The sequence below is a fragment of the Cryptomeria japonica genome, chromosome 1 (genome assembly GCF_030272615.1).
Source record: "Cryptomeria japonica chromosome 1, Sugi_1.0, whole genome shotgun sequence".
Lineage (NCBI taxonomy): Eukaryota > Viridiplantae > Streptophyta > Pinopsida > Cupressales > Cupressaceae > Cryptomeria > Cryptomeria japonica.
In genome coordinates, this window is record NC_081405.1 from 692,654,614 (window position 1) to 692,674,823 (window position 20,210).

The 20,210-nt window shown below is 36.4% G+C and overlaps 1 protein-coding gene across 2 annotated transcripts in view; it reads left to right on the forward strand.

The window, feature by feature from the left end:
* LOC131063791 (peptidyl-prolyl cis-trans isomerase FKBP16-1, chloroplastic) overlaps positions 1-20,210 on the forward strand; it is a 108,766-nt gene that overhangs the window by 87,725 nt on the left and 831 nt on the right. The window contains exons 4-6 of one of the 2 annotated variants that reach the window (XM_057997721.2): positions 15,889-15,982; positions 16,138-16,198; positions 20,027-20,072. In XM_057997721.2, coding sequence (XP_057853704.2) covers positions 15,889-15,982; positions 16,138-16,198; positions 20,027-20,072 — 201 coding nt within the window. The remainder of the gene's footprint in view (positions 1-15,888; positions 15,983-16,137; positions 16,199-20,026; positions 20,073-20,210) is intronic. The other variant, XM_057997722.2, reaches the window with a different exon arrangement.

The window sequence follows — 20,210 nt, forward strand, 5'->3', positions numbered from 1 at the left end:
GTACAAAACAACACAACAATACCCTGGGAAAACCTCCCTCTTGGAGGAAAAACCCAACAACAAGATTTGGATCAGATTATATTAATGTCAAGGGATAGCCAAGTACAAATTCGCCCACTTACAAACTGACTTATCTGAGTCTTGAATTCTGATCAGAATTTGACTTGTCCTTCAATCTGATGATAATCGCCACCCTTGATTGGATTCACTCAGCTAGAATGAATTCGCTATTCTCCAAAGTGAGTTCATTGATCTTAGAGTATAATGGCAGACTTTAAATTTATATTTGCTGAGTCTTGGAAGAATTCGCTGTGTCTCGAATTGCTTGCAGATCAGATCGCTGAATTGGATGAATGGTGTATAGGATGGATTACATCGCCTTGTTTATATAGGAGATACAAGTAACTTATTTGCCTTAGTCGGCTATAATGAACTTGGCGCCAAAATACAATAAATTCGAATTCTATTTACAAGTTACATGAATAGCTCTTGACCTATCATGTCATCACAAGTTACATGTTGCATTTGCCTTAGCATGTTAAACCCAAATAGGACTAGTCTCATATGATTACAAGTTACATTATTGTAATCGCTTTAAGTTATTACAATATGTATTTAAATTTTAATTGCCACTAGGCAACATTAAAATTTAATCAAGTATAATCCGAACTGGCTATTTATTTTCAGCACTCCCTCTTAGCTAGGGAGGATTATCGTATTGTAATAACACATCATGGATCTTTTTATTGTATCCATCTTGCATTGCCTGCAAAGGATGGATCCACCTTGCATTGCCCGCAGAGGGTGGAGGAGGTCTTTCACCTCAACCTTCTCCCTGAGAAGGATCCAATATCACCTTGCATTGCCCACAGAGGGTGACTCCACCTTGCATTGCCCGCAGAGGGTGGAAGATGCAACTTAGTGCATCACTGGGACTGAGACTCCCTCTCAGCCAAAGTTGTGTTCTCAACAACTCCAAGTCTCTCTTTGAAGTATTCAAACTTCACACGAGCTAGAGGCTTGGTGAGAACATCTGCAATCTGCTAATCAGTGCTGACATATTTCAGCTGAATGGCACCTCTTTGTACCATATCAGGAATATAGTGATATTGAGTTTCCACATGTTTTGACCTGTCATGAAACACAGGATTAGCAGACATCTTAATACAACTCTGATTGTCACAATGAATGATAGTGGGTTCCCAAGGTTGTTCGAACAACCCATCAAGAAGCTTGCGAAGCCACACTGCTTCTCTTGACGCCACACTTGATGCAATGTACTCAGCTTCTGCAGTACTTAATGCAATTGAGGACTGTTTCTTGCTGGCCCAAGAGATAACAACAAAACCCAAACTGAAACAAATCCTAAAGTGCTCATCCTATCGGTTACACTTGCTGCCCAATCAAAATCAAAGTAGCCTTCCAAGGTGATGACAGTGTTGATTGGATATTTCAACCTGTAGCTAACTGTGCCTCGCAAATATCTCAGAATATGCTTGGCTGCAACAAGATGAACATGCTTCGGTTTGTTCATGAACTGGCTGAGGGCACTCACTGCATAACAAATATCCGGTCTAGTGTTAACTAGATACATCAAGGATCCAATCAACTGTCTGTACTCCGATGGATCTGGAAAATCAGAGTTAGCTGCAGATAAACTCAATTTCTTCAAGTTAGTTTCCATAGGAGTAGACATAGGTTTGCAGTCCATCATTCCAAACCTTTTCAATATATCAATAGTATATTTTCCTTGACTAAGGATGATTTCATTAGATCTTTGCCATACTTCTAAACCTAGAAAGTAGTGCATTAGGCCTAGATCCTTTATTTCAAATTCTGTAGCTAATTCTTTCTTACATCTAATGATGAGACTATCTTCACCGGTTAGAAATAAATCATCCACATACAAAACAAGAATTAGCATTTTACCATCAAATACTTTAAAGTAAAGGTTAGAATCAACATCATTCTTACAAAATCCTAAACTAACCAAATACTTATCAATTCTTTCATACCAAACTCGAGGAGCCTGCTTGAGGCCGTAAAGAGCTTTCTTCAATCTGCACACATGAGATTCTCTATTATGAATCTCATATCCTTCTGGTTGCTCAATATAGACTTCTTCCTCAATGACACCATTAAGGAAAGCAGTCTTTACATCGATCTGATGTAACTTCCAACCCTTAGCTGCAGCAATAGCTATAATAGTTCTAATAGAAGTATATCTAGCAATAGGTGCAAATGTTTCCTCATAATCTATGCCTTCCTTTTGAGAAAAACCACGAGCTACAAATCTAGCTTTATATTTCTCAATACTTCCATCAACAATATGTTTAATTTTAAACAACCATTTAGAGGATACAACGGACTTACCTTTAGGTCTAGGCACAATATCCCAGACATCATTTTTTATGATGGATTGATATTCTTCGTCCATGGCTAACTTCCACGTTTGTTGGTTCATGGCTTCTTCTACATTTGATGGTTTAGTCTCAAAAATGTTGCACATCATTTCAACATAGTTGGAGAGCTTCTGAGGTCTCTTGCTTTCTTCGAATGTTTCTTGGGGAGCTGCAAACTTTTTGTCTTCTTGGATGGTGTTCCTAACCCAAAGTGGTCTCTTCTTACTAACTGCAATGTCTCTGGGTCCATCAGTTGGATCCAGAGGCTCAGAAAGATCACAAGGCTCAATATATTCAGAAGGCTCAATAGACTCCCTCTGAATCTCAGGGTTGGTACCTTTAGATTTCTTAAGAGCAATATTTTCTTCAAAAGTTACATCCCTACTTACCTCAATGTACCTTTGTCTTGGGATGTAGACTCATAATGCTTTGGAAGATTCACTGTATCCAACAAGGATGCCCTTCTTTCCGGATGGCTCTAGCTTAGTTCTCTTTTCCTTTGGTACATGAACATAGACAGGGCTTTCGAAGATCCTTAGGTGGTCGATATCGGGTTTGACTCTGGTGAAGGCTTATTCAGGAGTCATGTTCTTCAACACTTGATGAGGGCATCTATTTTGAATATATACTGCAGTCGTAGATGCCTTAGCCCACAAGAAGGTTTGTAGATCCTGATCATGAATCATAGCTTTAGCTGCTTCAACAATGGATCTATTCTTTCTTTCAGCCACCCCATTTTGCTGAGGATTGTAAGGAACATAGAACTCCCTCTTAATTCCTGTCTCTACACAAAAGTCATGAAAACTAGTTGAGGTGTATTAACCTCCATTATCAGATCTTAACACTTTAATTCTTTTTCGAGATAGATTTTCAACTAAAGCCTTAAATTCTTTGAACCTACTTAATACTTCATCAGATTCTTTAGTTTTGAGAAAGTAAATCCAAGTCTTTCTAGAGAAATCATCTATAAATATAACATAGTATAGGAATCCACTAGGTGAAACAACAGACATAGGTCCACATAAATCAGAATGAACAAGTGCTAATTTTTCTTTAACTCTACTTTCACTTTTATAAAATGGACTTTTAGTGTTCTTACCTAAAGCACATCCTTTTCAAGTATCATCATGAAGTTGACTAAGTTTAGGCATACCTTTGACCATCTTCTCAAGTGAGGGAAGTGCTTGGAAGTGTAAATGACCAAGCCTCCTGTGCCATAGTTCGTTGTGAAGAGCACATAGTTATATTGAGAGGGGGGGTGAATCAGTATAATGAAACTTTTCAATTCAATATTTTATATGATAGAATCAATTACTAAAAATAATTTTGCATATGAACACAATAACACAAAGATTTAAGTGGAAACCCAATGCGGGAGAAAACCACTGAAAATGAATGCTATATATTTATGTTCTTTTACAATTTTGTGAGCACCAACCCACTGGAAGCACCAACTCCCTAACTCTGTTTTGTGAGCACCAACCCACTAGAAGCACCAACCCCCGAACTCTATTTTGTGAGCACCAACCTACTGGAAGCACCAACTCTCTCTGCTGAAATTGTGAGCACCAACTCACTCTTCACAAAACCAATTTTCCATCTTGAACATGTTGCTGTAACAATGGATGATGGACAATGGTAACACTCTTTAAATCTGCATATACATCTTCATACAAATATGTCACAATTTCTTTCTTAAATCTGCTGTAAGCTGATCATAAATCTGCCTTACTCTTCATTTCAAATCTGCATGTGCTAAGTTTATATATCTGCTATTATATTCTAAACTTATGCTTTTTTAGGACTGATTGTTCATGTTTCTCTTTGCACACCTCTTACTTCACCTACGTGAGGTATACTTTCAAAAATCCACAATTTTATACAAAGTATATATATCCAGCATATTGTTGACATGTTTTTTGTACACTATCAAACACAGAATAAAATACCCAAGGGTACCTTATCCTCTCTTGAGTAAAGCCTCTGAATGCTGAAGATATCGTGAAAAGGATCAATCAGGGTGATTTCAAGGTTCTGTATGTAGGATCTCTACGTGTGGATAAGCTCTCTGTGGTATGATGTGATTTGCTGGAATCACAAGGGGACTTACACTTGATGACTGAACTTCTGATTTGCTTTGAATATTGCTGGAACACAGGATTTTACTGCCTTAGATTTGAAAAAAAAAGAAAAAAATGAGGGTGAGGAAAGAATCTAATCCTAATACTAAGGAATGTAGGAGCAATGATTGAGCTTTGATGAAATTCTAAGTCTTGTTTTGACATCCCAGGACCATCTCCACAAGGTTAGTGCGATCTTCGAAGGAAAGCTTTATGATGTTCAAATCATCACTGCTGGTATAGACACCATCAGGCTGATGCATATCAATGAAGGAGCGACAATTGAAGTTAAGCTTAAGCTGAACGATTCCAATTGACTACACAAGGCAAGTCTGCAATCAACAAACTGCTAGTAGTATGGATATGCGAATTTCACCATCAATCAAACACATTTCTTCCACTCATCTAATAACATGAAATCAAATATGAGAAGTATAAAGACCATGCAAATTGTCGAATAGACCCATAAATTTCACCATTTCTTCAATGAAGTTACAAGTCTTTTACAACATCTTGGCAACAATCTTTGCCTTCTCTCTCTACTCTACTCTAATTGCTATTCTATCAACTAGCTAATCACCTTCTAACTACTCTCTATCTATCTTCTAATTGCTTCCAACTGCTTTTACAAAATGAAGAGTCGGGGCTTATATAGTGCCCTTAATACAATTTGATGGCTAAGATCAATTTGAGATCAATGGCCAAGATTCAACAATGAAAACCCTAATTAGGGTTTGTTACAACCATTACATAACATTTAATGCTTGACCAATGATAAAATTGTATTAATTGGACACATGTCTTCTCTGGAAAATTCGACCAATGGATAGCTGGGGTAGGTACATCGAAGTTTGTGCCACCTTCCATGAGTTAGGTACATTGAATCTGGACATGCTGAGGTGGACCACATTGACTGGAGAAGTGATGACTAGGATGCCACCTCGTCTGATACTTGTAACTTGGTAAATATTCGATTTGATGTTGTTGAGAAGCTAGCTTTAATTAATTCATCTGGAACTATCTGCTTCTTCAACGAACCCTTTGCTCTGACTTCTTTTGTCTCTGATGTGCAGGATGATGATGTACCTCGCCTTGTAATGCTGGATTGGAAGAGGTCGCCCTTGTTGATGTTTGATCGAAGAAAGCCATCCTTGTCGATGCTAGACTGGAGGAGGTCGCCCTTGTCCTTGCTTGATCTTCTTGGAGGAGACCGTCCTTGATCTGGCTTGATTTTACAACTCCGGGATCTCCATTTGATGCCTACACAAAATATTAAAGTTAGTCTTTTTAGCATCAAACCTCAAAGCATGAAATTTAAGACCTTTCAAAGGTAAAACTTAAGATATTAATTTGAAAAAAGTCATGATAAATCAAGAACTATACATTTTCAAATTAATCATGAATGGAAATTGGATTTTCAAGACTTAGATTTTACAAAATTGCAATGGGATCACAATAAGTCTTGAATGAGATCTTCAAAAAAGGTAATTCTTCATACCTTCTCTTGAGTACTTAAGTACAAAACCTTGAAAAATGAAGGAAGAAGACCGGATTTTGATGGGCAAGCTTAGATTATAGTCCTCCCTGGGATGAATTACGCCTCCTTTAGCCTTCAAAAGAGCTCCACCTTCCACTAGCTTCTTCAAAATCTGGAAATTCGTCTTCAAATGCCTTCAAAAATCTGGAAATTATCCTCCAATCTAGCAAGAAATTCACCTCTCCAATAGCATTCAATATGAATTTCGCCCTCCTTAGTCTCCACACTTAGTAGAAATTCACTCCACTCCAGCTAGATTTCGCACCTTCAATTAGCTCTCCAAATTCGCACTTGAAAGGATGATTGAATGATTTGAGTTGTGAAACAACACCTCCAATATATAGAGCGCTCACCCCTTTGCTCCCTCTAGGCCGACTTGGCAAAAAGAGGTTAAAAATAAATAAATTTCCAAAAAAAAGGGGGGCCGACTTGATAAAATAAAAAAATAAGCCCTCAAGCGCTCCATTTTTAATTTTAATTTCACAAAAATTAATTTTAAATGCCTTTATAATAAAAATTCGATTTTTTGAGGCTCAAAATTAATTTATTAAATGCCAATTTAATTTAATTTTTTCAAATATTTCGAAGTTAGCAATTTGGCATCTAATGCAATTTTGGAGGATATTAGCGCTCAAATATAGTAAAAGTGAAGAATGCCATTAATTTCGCCCTGGACCCTTGGAGAGGGATAGGAGCGAACTTTCAATTTAGGCCTTGCATTCCTCATTTTTCTTGTCCAAAACTTCATCTAGGCATTTAAAATGGCATTTTTAATTGGAGTTTTGAGTTTAATTTCACTTGATCTCTAGGAGGAAAGTGCCTTTAGGACTTTTTCGCCCTGGACCCTCAGAGAGGGACAGGAGCGATTTTTCACTTTTGGTCTTAATCCTTCACCTTTTATTTGTCGATTCTTGTTGTGGGGTAAGCAATGATCCCTTTCATCCATTCTATGCATGCTTAACTTGTTTTTTTGCAAGGCAAAATAGGTGCTCCAAAGATTTTCGTCCTGGTCCTTCAGTGAAGGACAGGAGCGACTTTTGCATTTTAGCTTAGGATTATCAAGTTTTGAAGTCAAATCTTTGTTCACCATGCTTTAGAAGACCTTTTCCATCCTTGCAAAACCTTGCCTTAGCGTAATCTTGGAGGGAAGTTATTGGTTTTGTAAAAATTGCCCTAGTCCTTCAGTGAGGGACAAGAGCGCTTTTGAGTCCTTTGTACAAATTCTTGATCGCTTCAATCTTCAAATTACTCTAAGGCGTAGAACATCATTCCCCACTCCCTTTTGAGTCTTGGAAACAAAAAGTTATCTCGAAATGCAAGGAAAGTAGGCACACTTAGAAATTTCGCCCTGGACCCTTGGAGAGGGACAGGAGCGAATTTGCAAATTGTCATCAAAATTTGTAACCCTTGCATCTCAATTCCACCTCAAGCATTTCAAACATTGTCTCAAACTTGTGTCAAGGCTTAGATTTGTCCAAACTTGGAAAGAAAGGTTGGATATTAGGTTTTTCGCCCTGGTCCCTCAGAGAGGGATAGGAGCGAATTTGCAAATTCAAGTTTATCCGTCCTTTGTTAGCCCTCCAAATTATCTTCAACAGGCAAAACACGCCTTCTTCCATTCATTTCAATCACAAAACTTGCTTCATCCTTGCAAGAAAATTGCACTTTTTAGAAAATCGCTCTGGACCTTCAGCAAGGGACAGGAGCGCCTTTTGTTTTTGGGTTGATTTCCTCCTTTGTGGACCACTCAAATTATATTCAATGGACAAAACGTGCTTTCCTTGATCTCTTCCAATCATAAAATCACTTTGATCTTGCAAAAATAGTGCAAATTTGAAAATCAAGCTCCGGTCCTTCAGTGAGGGAGAGGAGCGAACTTTGCCTTCTAGGCCAAAATGCTTCACCTTTCATCATGAAATGCCTTGGCTAGGGAAGATTTCATCTTGTTACACACCATGAATAAGAGTTCCAGTCCAAAGAAAGTCTAAAAATGTGTATATGAAGAATTTCGCCTTGGACCTCCAGTGAAGGACAGGAGCGAAATTACCCTTCTAGGCAAAACTCCATGATTTCATTGTCTTTAATCAAATTTGGATGCTTTATCACGTTCATTTCGTCCTCCACCATGCCTTTGATGTCTCAATTTGACCAAACAAGGTCAGGAATGACTCCAATAAGCTTTTTCGCCCTGGACCCTTGGTGAGGGACAAGAGTGATTCGCCTTGGACCTCCTGAGAGGGTTAGGAGCGAAATTCGCTTTGGATCCTCAACAAGGGTCAGGAGCGAAATTTGACTTTTTGAACTCTCTATCAGGATAATTTTATGGAATATAACATTTAAGTATAAGTGACTTATACTTTAAGTTATATTCCATATATACTTTCAGGATGTTTGAGAGTGGTTTCAGACCTCCAGGAGCTATATTGCAAAATCTAGTTTTTGGAGGATTTTTAGTTTTCAGACTTAGTCAAATTTCAGGATCATGACATTCCAGACTTAGCCAAACTTCAGGATCAGGACATCACTCAAGCAGGACCTGCTATCCTATTGATCTCCCTGACAGCACTCAAAAATGCAAAGGCCAACTGACAAAACCCTAAAAAACCTAAAGAACAAACCCTAAAAAGCAAAAAAGCAGGGGTCCCCATTTGCAATGGGGCGATGTGTGAAAACGTCACAACACATATCAACATCCTTCTCAAAGCATTTTTAAAAATTCATATATATATGTGCTAGTTCCACCGGTTGCAAACCAACATGACTTTTAGTTTGAAAAGTCATATCCTTCAATATTTCAATAACTTCTTTTTGTTAAATTCTATTAATAAACTTTTTACGAGAGTATTTGTTTGCCAAACACTTTTGTTTATATTAATAAACTCTTATGCCACTATACCTTAGACAATACTTTTCATAATAAACAAACCACCGAACTTAATGAAGCCCGATAATATGTATTGTAAAAATAAGGTATGTAATTTATTTACGATATTATTTTCTCCCAGCCGGTATTAAGTAAGTTCCGCAAAACGCAAAGTTTAATAATTTTTGCTGTCGAGATTTATTTTTCACTTTTAATTTTGCCGCTCCATATCTATCTCCGCTTTAATTAATTTAAAGTGTGCCGCTGATAATATTGTTCAATATATTAACGCTCATGAGGTGCCGTAAAAAATACTTGGTTAATACATCCGCCATCAAAACATTTTTTTGCTTTAATAAACTTGCCGCTATATTAATATATTTGCCGATAATTATAAAGTCTTTCCATATTATATATCGGGTAATAAATATATCGGATTATTTATAAAGTCTTTCCATTAATAGTTTTCATTTGATTTCTATTTTTGCCTTCAGATAATGATATAGAGATGAACCATGCTCACTGTAATCTTCTGCTTCATCGTGCTGATTTGCCAGGAAACTTCCAAACCAACACCCGACTCTAGGATATATTTTAGATACTTTTATTCTTTCTGTGATGTCATTTCAGATGCTTCCTACTTTCAATTAATTTGACATCAATGACAATACTTGCATCACGTTGATCTCAGGAGCCTCATGAATGAGAGCTTGAACAGGTTTGGCTGAAAGCTTGTATAAGCTATCATATCGATTACCAATGACACGAGCAGATTTAAAACTAGATTTCTTAGGCCACGCAAGTACTCTACACTCAGAAAATGCTAATTGATAACCCTTATCTTCTAGTGCAGAAATGGTGATAAGATTCCTTTTAATTCTAGGCACAAATAAAATATCACTAAGATGTAGAGAGATACCAGAATCTAAATTTAACGAAGTAGTATCGAAACCTCTTACCGAATGTCGAGCATCATCATCAATTACCACGTGAAGATTGGATTCTTTCTCTATCAAGTCTAAAAGATGCTCTCAGTAGCCTGTGATGTGTCTAGATGCGCTGTTGTCGATTAGCCATGTGTTGCAGTTAGTCGGTACATTGCTTGACAAGGCAGAGATGAAGAGGAAGTCTTCATTGTTCTTATGTTCTGCAACTTATTGAGATTCGCTTCTCCTTGCTTGAGTTGATTTTGACATTCCTTCCCATAGTGACCAAACTTGTCACATCTAAAGCAGCGAATGTGTGAGAGATCTCTTGGCTTCTTCCTTGAATCATGACTTGTTGAAGGTCTGAAATCTCTATTCCTCTTGAAGTTGCCCTTCTTCCAATTTCCACCTTTTTGCTTGACTGATTGGGCTACAAGCATGTGACGATCTCCTCCATGAGAGTTCCTAATTGCCCCCTTAGCAGCCAGCCGAGATTCTTCTTGGATGCAATCTCCCTTCAATCGTTCAAACTTGGGAAGCTCAATCTTCGCAATGATTCCTTGAATGAATGGTTCCCAAGTTGGAGGAAGACCATTGAGGGCAGTCAAGGTAAGATCGCTGTCTTCAACTTTCTTCTTTACTGCTGAAAGTTGATCCTTTAAATCAGTCATTCTCATGAAGTAGGAAGTGATAGATTCCCCTTTCTCCAATCGGATGTGGGAGAGCTGATTCCTCAAGGCAAGAATGCGGCTAGTGTTGTTGACTTCATACATCTTCTCCAATGTGCTGAACATCTCTCTAGCGGACTTCATCTTGGAGATAGATGACACAATATGGTCTTTGACAGAGTCAATGATCAACCTTCGAGCTTGAAAGTCCTTCCATTCTTTCTTTTCTTTTTCATCAGTAGGTTTATCAGCATCCTTGCTAATGTATTCAGCAAGATCATTCAAGGCCATCATCATACGAACCTTCCAAGAGGTGTAATTCGCAGAACCTTCCAACCTGTCTTCAACCCTAAGAGAAGAAGCCATGTAGTCTAAGCTTTGAACAGTAGGTTAAACTGAAAGACAATAAAAGATTGACAAATCTGATCACAACTATTTACGAACCAAGCTCTGATACCGTGTTAATTTTAGTAATCAGACTGAAAGTAAATAACTGAAACTGAAAATGCAACACATAACAGTACAAAACAACACAAGAACAACACAACAGTACCCTGGAAAAACCTCTCTCTTGGAGGAAAAACCTAGCAACAAGATTCAGATCAGATTATATTAATGTCAAGGGATAGCCAAGTAAAAATTCGCCCACTTAGGGCATGAACAAATTGACTTATCTGAATCTTGAATTCTGATCAGAATTTGACTTGTCCCTCAATCTAATGATAATCGCCACCCTTGACTGGATTCATCCAGCTAGAATTAATTCGCTATTCTCCAAAGTGAGTTCGTTGACCTCAGAGTATAATGGTAGGCCTTCAATGTATATTTGTTGAGTCTTGGAAGAATTCGTTGTGTCTTGAATTAATTGCAGATCAGATCGCTGAATTGGATGAATGGTGTATAGGATGGATTACATCACCTTGTTTATATAGGAGATACAAGTAACTTATTTGCCTTAGTCGGCTATAATGAACTTGGCACCAAATTACAATAAATTCGAATTCTATTTACAAGTTACATGAATAGGTCTTGACCTATCATGTCATCACAAGTTACATGTTGCATTTGCCTTAGCACGTTACACCCAAATAGGACCAGTCTCATATGATTACAAGTTACATTATTGTAATTGCTTTAAGTTATTACAATATGTATTTAAATTTTAATTGCCACTAGGCAACATTAAAATTTAATCAAGTATAATCCGAACTGGCTATTTATTTTCAACAGATATTACTCTTGAAGAGTATGAAATAACGACTATCAACTTAGGCCCAACCACTAAAGAGAAAAAAAGTTTAGGAACTGGATGATTCAGTCAAGACAATCAAGGAAAGATTGAGGAAAGAAGTAGAAAAGAAAGAGGAATTAAAGAAAGAGAATGAGCAGCTGAGAAATTTTCTCCAACACTTGATAATCCTATTGCTCAAGGACATGCAGCGGTCCCTCTGCCTTTGGCTCTTCCATAGGAAATAGTTAAAGACTTTGAAGTGATGAAGGTGACAACTAGAGAAACTAAGGAATGGATGGCAGACATCAATAATGAAGTTGTCATGTTCGTGGAAGAATTGATATTAGCATACGGGCAAACTTCTTTGTTGTTATCTAGAATTCAAGACATGGCAGAAATGTGGGAGGATATTCAAAATATTCAAGATAAAGTAATCCCATGCTTGAAGGTGTTGAAAGGAATCCCCAAGCAGGACATAATAGATGGGCAAGTAATTTACTTGCAGCTGGAGATATCTATGGCTTCAACACATGGTATTGGGCATTGAAAGAAGGAAATGAAATTTTGGAGAAGGTAAAAGTTGATGGTGTCAAAATTGAAGAGCTGATTAAAGAAATTCAAAATAATATTTTCCTTGTGGCCATTGATGTGCTTGGAAAGGAAGCAATTCGAGAAAATAAAATGAACATGGAAAATCTGAAGGTCAAAGCCCAAGAGAATTTCTTCATTTTCATAGGACCGATCCTTAGGAAAAATTTCACTAAGGCATCCACCTTCTTTTCCACCAAGGATGCCTTTTAGAAACGGGAACTAGATTGGGAGAATGCTTTTGCCACCTATGTTGATGACTTGGACGTGATCGAATTCAAGATAAACATGCTGCCACATGTCAAATGGAATAGGTTAATCCCCTTGTGTCTAGGTTCATTGAATATGCTGCCGTAGAAAGGGGATAAAGGACACATTCTTCTAGAACTTCTAGAAGAAAGCTCCATGTGACAGGTGTCTTTCCTTTATTTGCTCTTGTTGGATAACTATTGTAAACCTAATTAGGGTATTTTTGTTTTGATCTCAACCGTTGTTCTCTGTTTGATTTGGGCCTTTCACTTATTTTAAGACTCTATATAAACCCCCTCTTCTCTCATTTGTATGGAAGAGATTGGTGAAATTGTTGCTTAAGACTATTAAGATAATAAAGTTCATTTGCATTGTTTTGAATCTCTATGTTATCTCATAGTTGCATAGTTTCATATTTTCTTCAGCATAGAATAGAATTCGCTTTATAAAAGTTAAACGAATGCAAGATTTGATAGTATTGATTGGTGAAATTGTTGCTCATACTTTTGATGAACAAATGATTTTTGTTCATTGTGCAAAGCTAGCCTGAGCGTACTTTGTGGATGTTTAACTTCTACCTTCGGATAAGTATTGTTCATTCTGATAGCACTATTCATGGTTTGAAAATATTAAGCACAACCCTTGAAGATTGCACCCACTTTGTTTAGTTGTTTAAGTTGGCAAACCAAAGTGTGGTTTAGTTTCACCCAATCACTATTGTCTCTTAAATTCCTAGGAATGGTATAGAATTCCTGAATCCTTTTCCTTTTTACCTTTTTTGAAATCCAAAATAAATTAAAAAATCCCAAAAATAAAGAGTTTTCATAGCTGAAAGTTTTCATTGTGAATGAAATTTGCAAGTCCCCCTTGGATTCCCAGCAAACATCGCCAAACAAGCTATATCCAACATTAAAGTCACTAGTTCGCAGTAAAAACATTGGAATCGCCATATGATCTTTGCAATCTTAGCATATGCGGTGATTTTATTCAAGAGAGGATAGAGTGTCTTTTGGGCATTTTTATTCTGTGTTCGGTGTGTCATAAAACACGCACCAACAATACCATGGGTTGATAATGAACTAATCTCCTCTTGAGAATAAAATGAGATGATATCAAAGTGTTCTGTCCTTCAGTAATAACAAGTAATTATACCCAAGCGATGTACCCTTGAAGATATCATATGGTGATTCCATATTAATCTGCCCTTATGAATATTATAGAGTAATACTAAGGCTAACTGTCATGAAATGACTATGTTCTGCAGCACATTTGCACAATCTTATATTATTGAATTAATTATTTAATATCAGTCAAGAATGTACTGATCCCTAGCATTTGTAATATTAAAAGATTTCAATACTGCCTTTAGCTAATGTAAGGTGTTGAGCAAGTGTTTTAAGAATAAATACAGCTTTTAAAGATCAAATGAAGGGTTCCTGTCTAACTTGAACCAACTTGCTGTTTACTATCCTCTTTGTTCTCCATTGATCCTCATTTCAACCAGTGAATATCTTCTCTACTAGTGCATTTTCCAAGGAGTTTTTTTCGCTCAAATGGAATGCTAAATTTGGGAGGTGTTTCACCATTTTACTGTACTTATAGGAGTTTCTTTTCCATGTTGACTGGCATCCCATTGTCAGCATGATTTCAGAGGTAAAATCTTTCAAGTTTAGCCATCTACCTACAAGGAGTAGATTGACCATCTTTGAACTGACTTTTTTTGTTTGTTTCTGCAGTAAGACCCATTTCCATTACTTTGAATATGCATATGATGTTTTTAATATTTTACTTGGAGTTTTTTTGGTCTGTAATATTAGTGTCGTCCTCTGTAATCCTGATGAGATTTTGGTTACATATTGGGAAGCTTGCACAGAACATGTAATAATATTATTGTAAAATAGTCAAAATGTTTGAGCATGTGAATTTCAGTCCCAGCAGGGTTTCTTAATCTAGAATCATTTGGTGGAATGCACAAACCCTAAATCAGAAAGTAGATTCTGCGCGACATAAATCATGTAAGCCCACTGGGTGTTTATAGTTGGACTGGGACATTAGTATGCTGTATGAACTCAAAATCTGTGACTCGCTAGCATGTCCTAGAAGGTGTTAAGGTCAAAATTCAGTGAAGGTTGGTAAGCTCACAAGAAGTCGATGTGAAGAACCGCTTGAGGTATTAATGCAGGCCAAAAAGAAACAATTAAAAGTCAGATCGTCCTAGTACTCAATAAGATCTGCCTTGAATAGACATTTTGTAGATAGGGAACTCTGGGTACAGGTTGATGTCCAATAAATACCAGGAACACTACTAAATTGCATCCTATGAAAATAAAGATTCCAGGTGAAAGTTTGGAACCCATATGACTAGATAACATTTACAAATGAGTAAAAGAGGTTATTTGGAACTGTAGAGATCAAGATTTTACTAAGGAGAGGTGGGAATCAAGAAGAATTTTCTGAGAATGGGAAATGTCACATAGGAGAATGCTTGAGAATTGCAAAAACACAAAAATGAGAAACAGCATAAACAGGACCTTTGAGCTTGAAAACCTCAAAACCATCACTTGAATTACCGTCTGGTAGTTTTTTGACTTGTTCTAATTCTTCCTTATCAAACTACGCATTGATGGAGTTGAAGAAAGAACCAAGAGAATCCTTGACACATCATTTGTTTTTTGTTGAGAAGTTCTATAACAACTTTGATTAATTTTGCAATCCATTGGTATTGGGAGCATGAATTGAAGCTGCATTAATAATCAACCTCTTTTAGCTAAGAGCCAACAATTGAGGGGTATCCATTCCATCAAAGTTGCTCAGGGAATGATTGTGGCCCCATCCCTTTAAGTGCCACAAGCCTTGCACCTAGTAAGACTTGATGCTTGGTGGGCTTTGTGATTCATTCAACTTCACTAGTAGACCAAGGGCCGCTTAACCGATACACCAATTTTTTTTCATTTTTATGGTCATAAACATCCCTTTGGAAGCTAGCAAAGTAAATTACTTAAGTTTTGTTCTGAGGTGATACTTCCATCAGATCTCTCCCATTATGTTAGTTTTGTCAAAATGATTTTTGCACAATCCTCATCAATGTCTGTCAACTTTACCCTTGCCAATCGTAAAATAACAAGCTCATTTATTGCATATAAGATTACCTGATGCACTATTTAATGCACAAATAATGGTGTATCGACTTTCAGAATTTTATATATCTAACTCCATTTCTATCTCTTTTTGCACTTGTTATTAAATCTAGAGATGGAAATTATTGCGTTGGTTTTGATTCCATTTTTATTTATTTGAAGTGAAGATATTGTTGAAGGAGAAGGACCAATAGCTCATGAAGGAGACGTTGTTGAGCTAAATTATGTCTGTAGGCGATCAAATGGATACTTTGTTTACAGGTATATTTTTTGCTTATTAGTGATGCTATAAGAAATAGTGTTTTTTTGTAATGCATTACCTTAACATATAATTCTCAATATTTTTTACCTGCTTTCATAGACTAGTAAATTGAAACTCTCTGATTTTGGCAAAAATGTTATCTCAATAAATGCAGTACTGTTGATCAAATTAGTGGAGAAAGCAAGCCAGTCATGCTTCCTATTGATGACAAACAGGTCATGTAAATGTTCGTTCTATTTTTTCCATCGTCTTTTCAATTAGTTCCTTGTAAATACAATTGTTTAGAGCACCTCCAAAAGTGCTATTAGTCACAGATTGTTTTCAAGAATAGATGCCATGCATGCTGTAGAGTCTCTACAACAGAATGTTTTAGATGGGCTACTAGACTATGGCCACAAAATTGAACAATTTCAAAAGATTTACATGGGTAAAGTTATGATTTTATGCATGAATGCTATTTCATCTTTTGAGCATTCGCTTTGGTGGATGGATATTTGATAGTTTGAGATAGGTCACTCTCAATGCTGCATGTCACTGATTGATACATTCTGTCATTTAGCTTCAAATATTGTTTTTTTCATTAAGCTTAAATTGACGTTTATTTTTTCTTTTATATCCCCAAGTTATGCTTGTTTCTGTAAAGAATCTCATCTGTGAATTTCAACAATCTTATTTTGCATGCAAATTTGATTCCCTTTTTAAAGTCTGTGAGATGATTTTGGGAGCCAGTTGCATAAATATTTTCTTTTTCAAAGTTTTGAGCCCCACTAATGGATTCATTATCAGGGCAGAAGCTATTATTTGAGAGGAAAACAGACAAATCTTATCTTAGAAAATGCCATAGGACAGGAAAAGCAAACACATAAAAAATAAAGGATTAAATTGGCTAGGAAGAGGTGTAAGTTAATAAAAAGGAAAAATATTAGAGAATATTTCTATGCAGTTGCTTCAGAAAAATATAACAAAAACAACCTGTCGAATTTCCTTTTCTGAAGGTGCAGGAAACTTTATTACATTGTAAATGTAGTTGACAAACACTGAAATTTGGCAAGATATTGTTCCAACATTGTTTGAAACTTTGGGCATGTTTGCTCTGCTGTATCCAAAATTATGAGTTCTCTTACCCTATAAATGCATCTGGCATTAAATCCTATATTATGGCTAAATAAACCAAAAAAAGTATTGACTTTCTACTGACTTCTTGACACATGCTTGGGCTTAACACAACAAATATTCCAAAACATGTGCAAATATTCATTTTCTTGGGACACTTAATGTAAAACTTCAAATTATCTTGCCTAAGGGGCCAACTGCTAAGTACTATTTTCAAACTTAATCTGTAATTATGTTTGTTCTGAAGTTTGTCACTGGCATTTATGTGCAAGGAGAGCTCTTGCAATTATATAGCTACAAAAATGTAGTCTGTTCTGGAAAGTAGTTTTATACCTCCAAATTCGAAACTTTGCAAATCTTGAGGTTTTCTTTATTCAAGTACACAAATATCTTTCTCTTGGACATTTGTAATCAATAGCTATAAATTCTTACAAAAAAGGACCTCTATAATACAGGCAGTGCTATTGTTTATTAGATCAAATCTCAGATCATGTAAGTGTGAAATGGAAAAAGAAAATATTTTTACATTTCTGTACTGGAATACACTTTCAGAGCTCAGAAAGAGGGCAGTGGGAAAAGAAGAGTGTTGAGCTACTCTATAGTCTCTTCAGATGATTCTCTTGCTTCTCTTCACATACATTGCTCTGTGCTTCAGTAATTAAAGTAAATACACACCCTACAAGTTCATAATTGCAGAAAGTAAGGAATCTGTGATAAAAAGGTCACAGAATGTTCACAAAATTGGTTGGAAGGACAGATTATCAATCTAAGCCAACTGTCACTCAGTGAAGTAAATGTGTTTTAAGCTGAAAAGGGGCTATTCGTGATGTGTGTGGCTGTAACCCTATACTTTCTTTGATCAACCAAAAACAGCCACTTATGCTATCAAACCTCTTCATTCTTATAAAAATGATTAAATTTTATTGTAGACACCTAAATTTGTCCATGCACAACCACATCAAGCTTCATCCCATTCTGACTATTTAATTAAATAGACATTATTTATTTATTTAACTAATTTGTCCCTATTCCTCACCCTTAATTGGTCCTATTTTTGTTGTTCTATCCTACAATATTAAATATCTTCTTTCTCATCTTAAATCATATTAGTTTCCAATTAATTAACTAAGCCAATCCCATGCACGTCCTAAGTATATTAATTTTATTAATCATATCCAAAAAAGCTGCATCAAAATCTTGGCCCTCCATTATTCCAAGAAAATCTCAACCCTTCATTTAGCCCATGTGACTCTCACACATGTATGAAAAGTCACATGTCTCCATCTCCTTTCCCCATGTGACCTCTCAAACGTGTGAGGAGACATATGTCATCTTTTCTCTTCCCAATGTGTCCTCACACGTGTGAGAGGACACTTGTCCCTACCTCTCTTGCCAAGGTGCTCTCACACGTGTGAGAGGTTGCATGGGGAAAAATGGATCAGGACATGTGCGAGAGGACTCATCCTCAACCATTGGATTTAGTTAGACAAATCCAAGCCCTTGATATTTCCTAAATTTTCTCCTCTCCCAAGTGCGTCAATCTCTTGATGACACATGACATCCTCTCATCAACCCTAATCTCTCATAAACCCTCACTGCTGATCTTCAAATCAAATCTCAACTGGCCATCTCTTATCCCAAAATCCTATAAATCAAAGGTCTTCCAGGCTATTTTAACAATCTCTTCATATCCCATCCTCATGCTGTCCATTTGATCATCACATTCTATCCTAAGGTCATGATGCTATTTTGACAAGCAAACTACATTCCTCCATCCTTCATCTAAGGAGCAAATCAAGAGAGTTTTGTAATAGCCATCTCTCGACAAAGTGCGCATCTTCTTCCGCTCAATCCAAAGGAGCATTTGAAAAGCAAGGTAGAATATTATTTCCCTTCATTTAATCTTTATTTCTAATCTTGTTATCATTTTCTTCACCTACTTATAAATGTTAATAGAGTCAGAGATTAAGTATCAAATTTAAACATTATGATGTTCCAATTAGGCAATAGGCATAGATTACAATGAAGGCAAATGAAAGAAAAATCTACCAGAAAGTAGAAAAGATCATCTTGCAAGATGAAAAAAAATGTCCCAATATTCATAGGGCAAGGAGAAGTGCGAATTGATGATAATCCCAAAATGTGAGCAACAGAAGAACACTAAAAGGCACTTAAAGGTAAGTTTTGGAATGGAGGCTATAAAAGAGTAAGGAAAATGCATAGTCTGGCAATTCTTGTATTCTAAAAAATTATATTTGGACCGTCAAAAAAGCTATTTTCTGCATAAGTTTTACTTGATATTGTGTAAAGCTTTTCATTCAGGGCAGCTAAATGCAGGATGAGAGAGATTTGAGCAAGCTACAAAAGGCTGTCTCAAGTGGAATTCAAGGAAGTTATTTCTGAAGAAATGGAAGCCCACATATAATGCCTTTTTCAATTAGTGAAATGGTCACCAAGGGTGGAGAAGGTTATATATCAGTTATATCAGCTATGATTGAGATAGAAAACTATTTTCAATGTTTATTACATTTGAATGGCGAGTATAATCAATAATTGAAAACGTATTTTGTAGAGCTAAGCAACATGTTTAAACAATTAGTTAGATTTTCCTTCAACGTGAAACTTCCTCAAAAAGGGTTCCCTAAGATCTTTGCTTTGCCACCCATTTCCAATCTGAACATGTTTTACGTATATATTTGTGATTGTAGAAACCAAGTCACCAATTGACGGATATGTCTCATCAGCCAAATTAGTGTCTGGCTTGGCCATGACCTTTTTTGTAGACTTTTTCCTATGGTCACTTCCTAAGCTGCACGTTGTGAATTATTTTCTTTTGTTCAAGTTTTACATTGTAATCAAAGAGTTGTGCATATAAGCATACATATATCTTCTATAATTTTCATGTTCAAATATTGGTATAGTGTTTACAGATCATTGCAGGACTGAAGGAAGTTTTAATAGGCATGAGAGCTGGAGGTCAGTTGGATAATCTTAGTCCATTCAGTTTTGTGTCTTTATATTTGTATCCCCATTTACAATATTGTGCACGGTTACAATTCATTAAAGCTTAGCTATCATCTGCAGATATTCCACACAGTTGTAATAGAAAAAGTA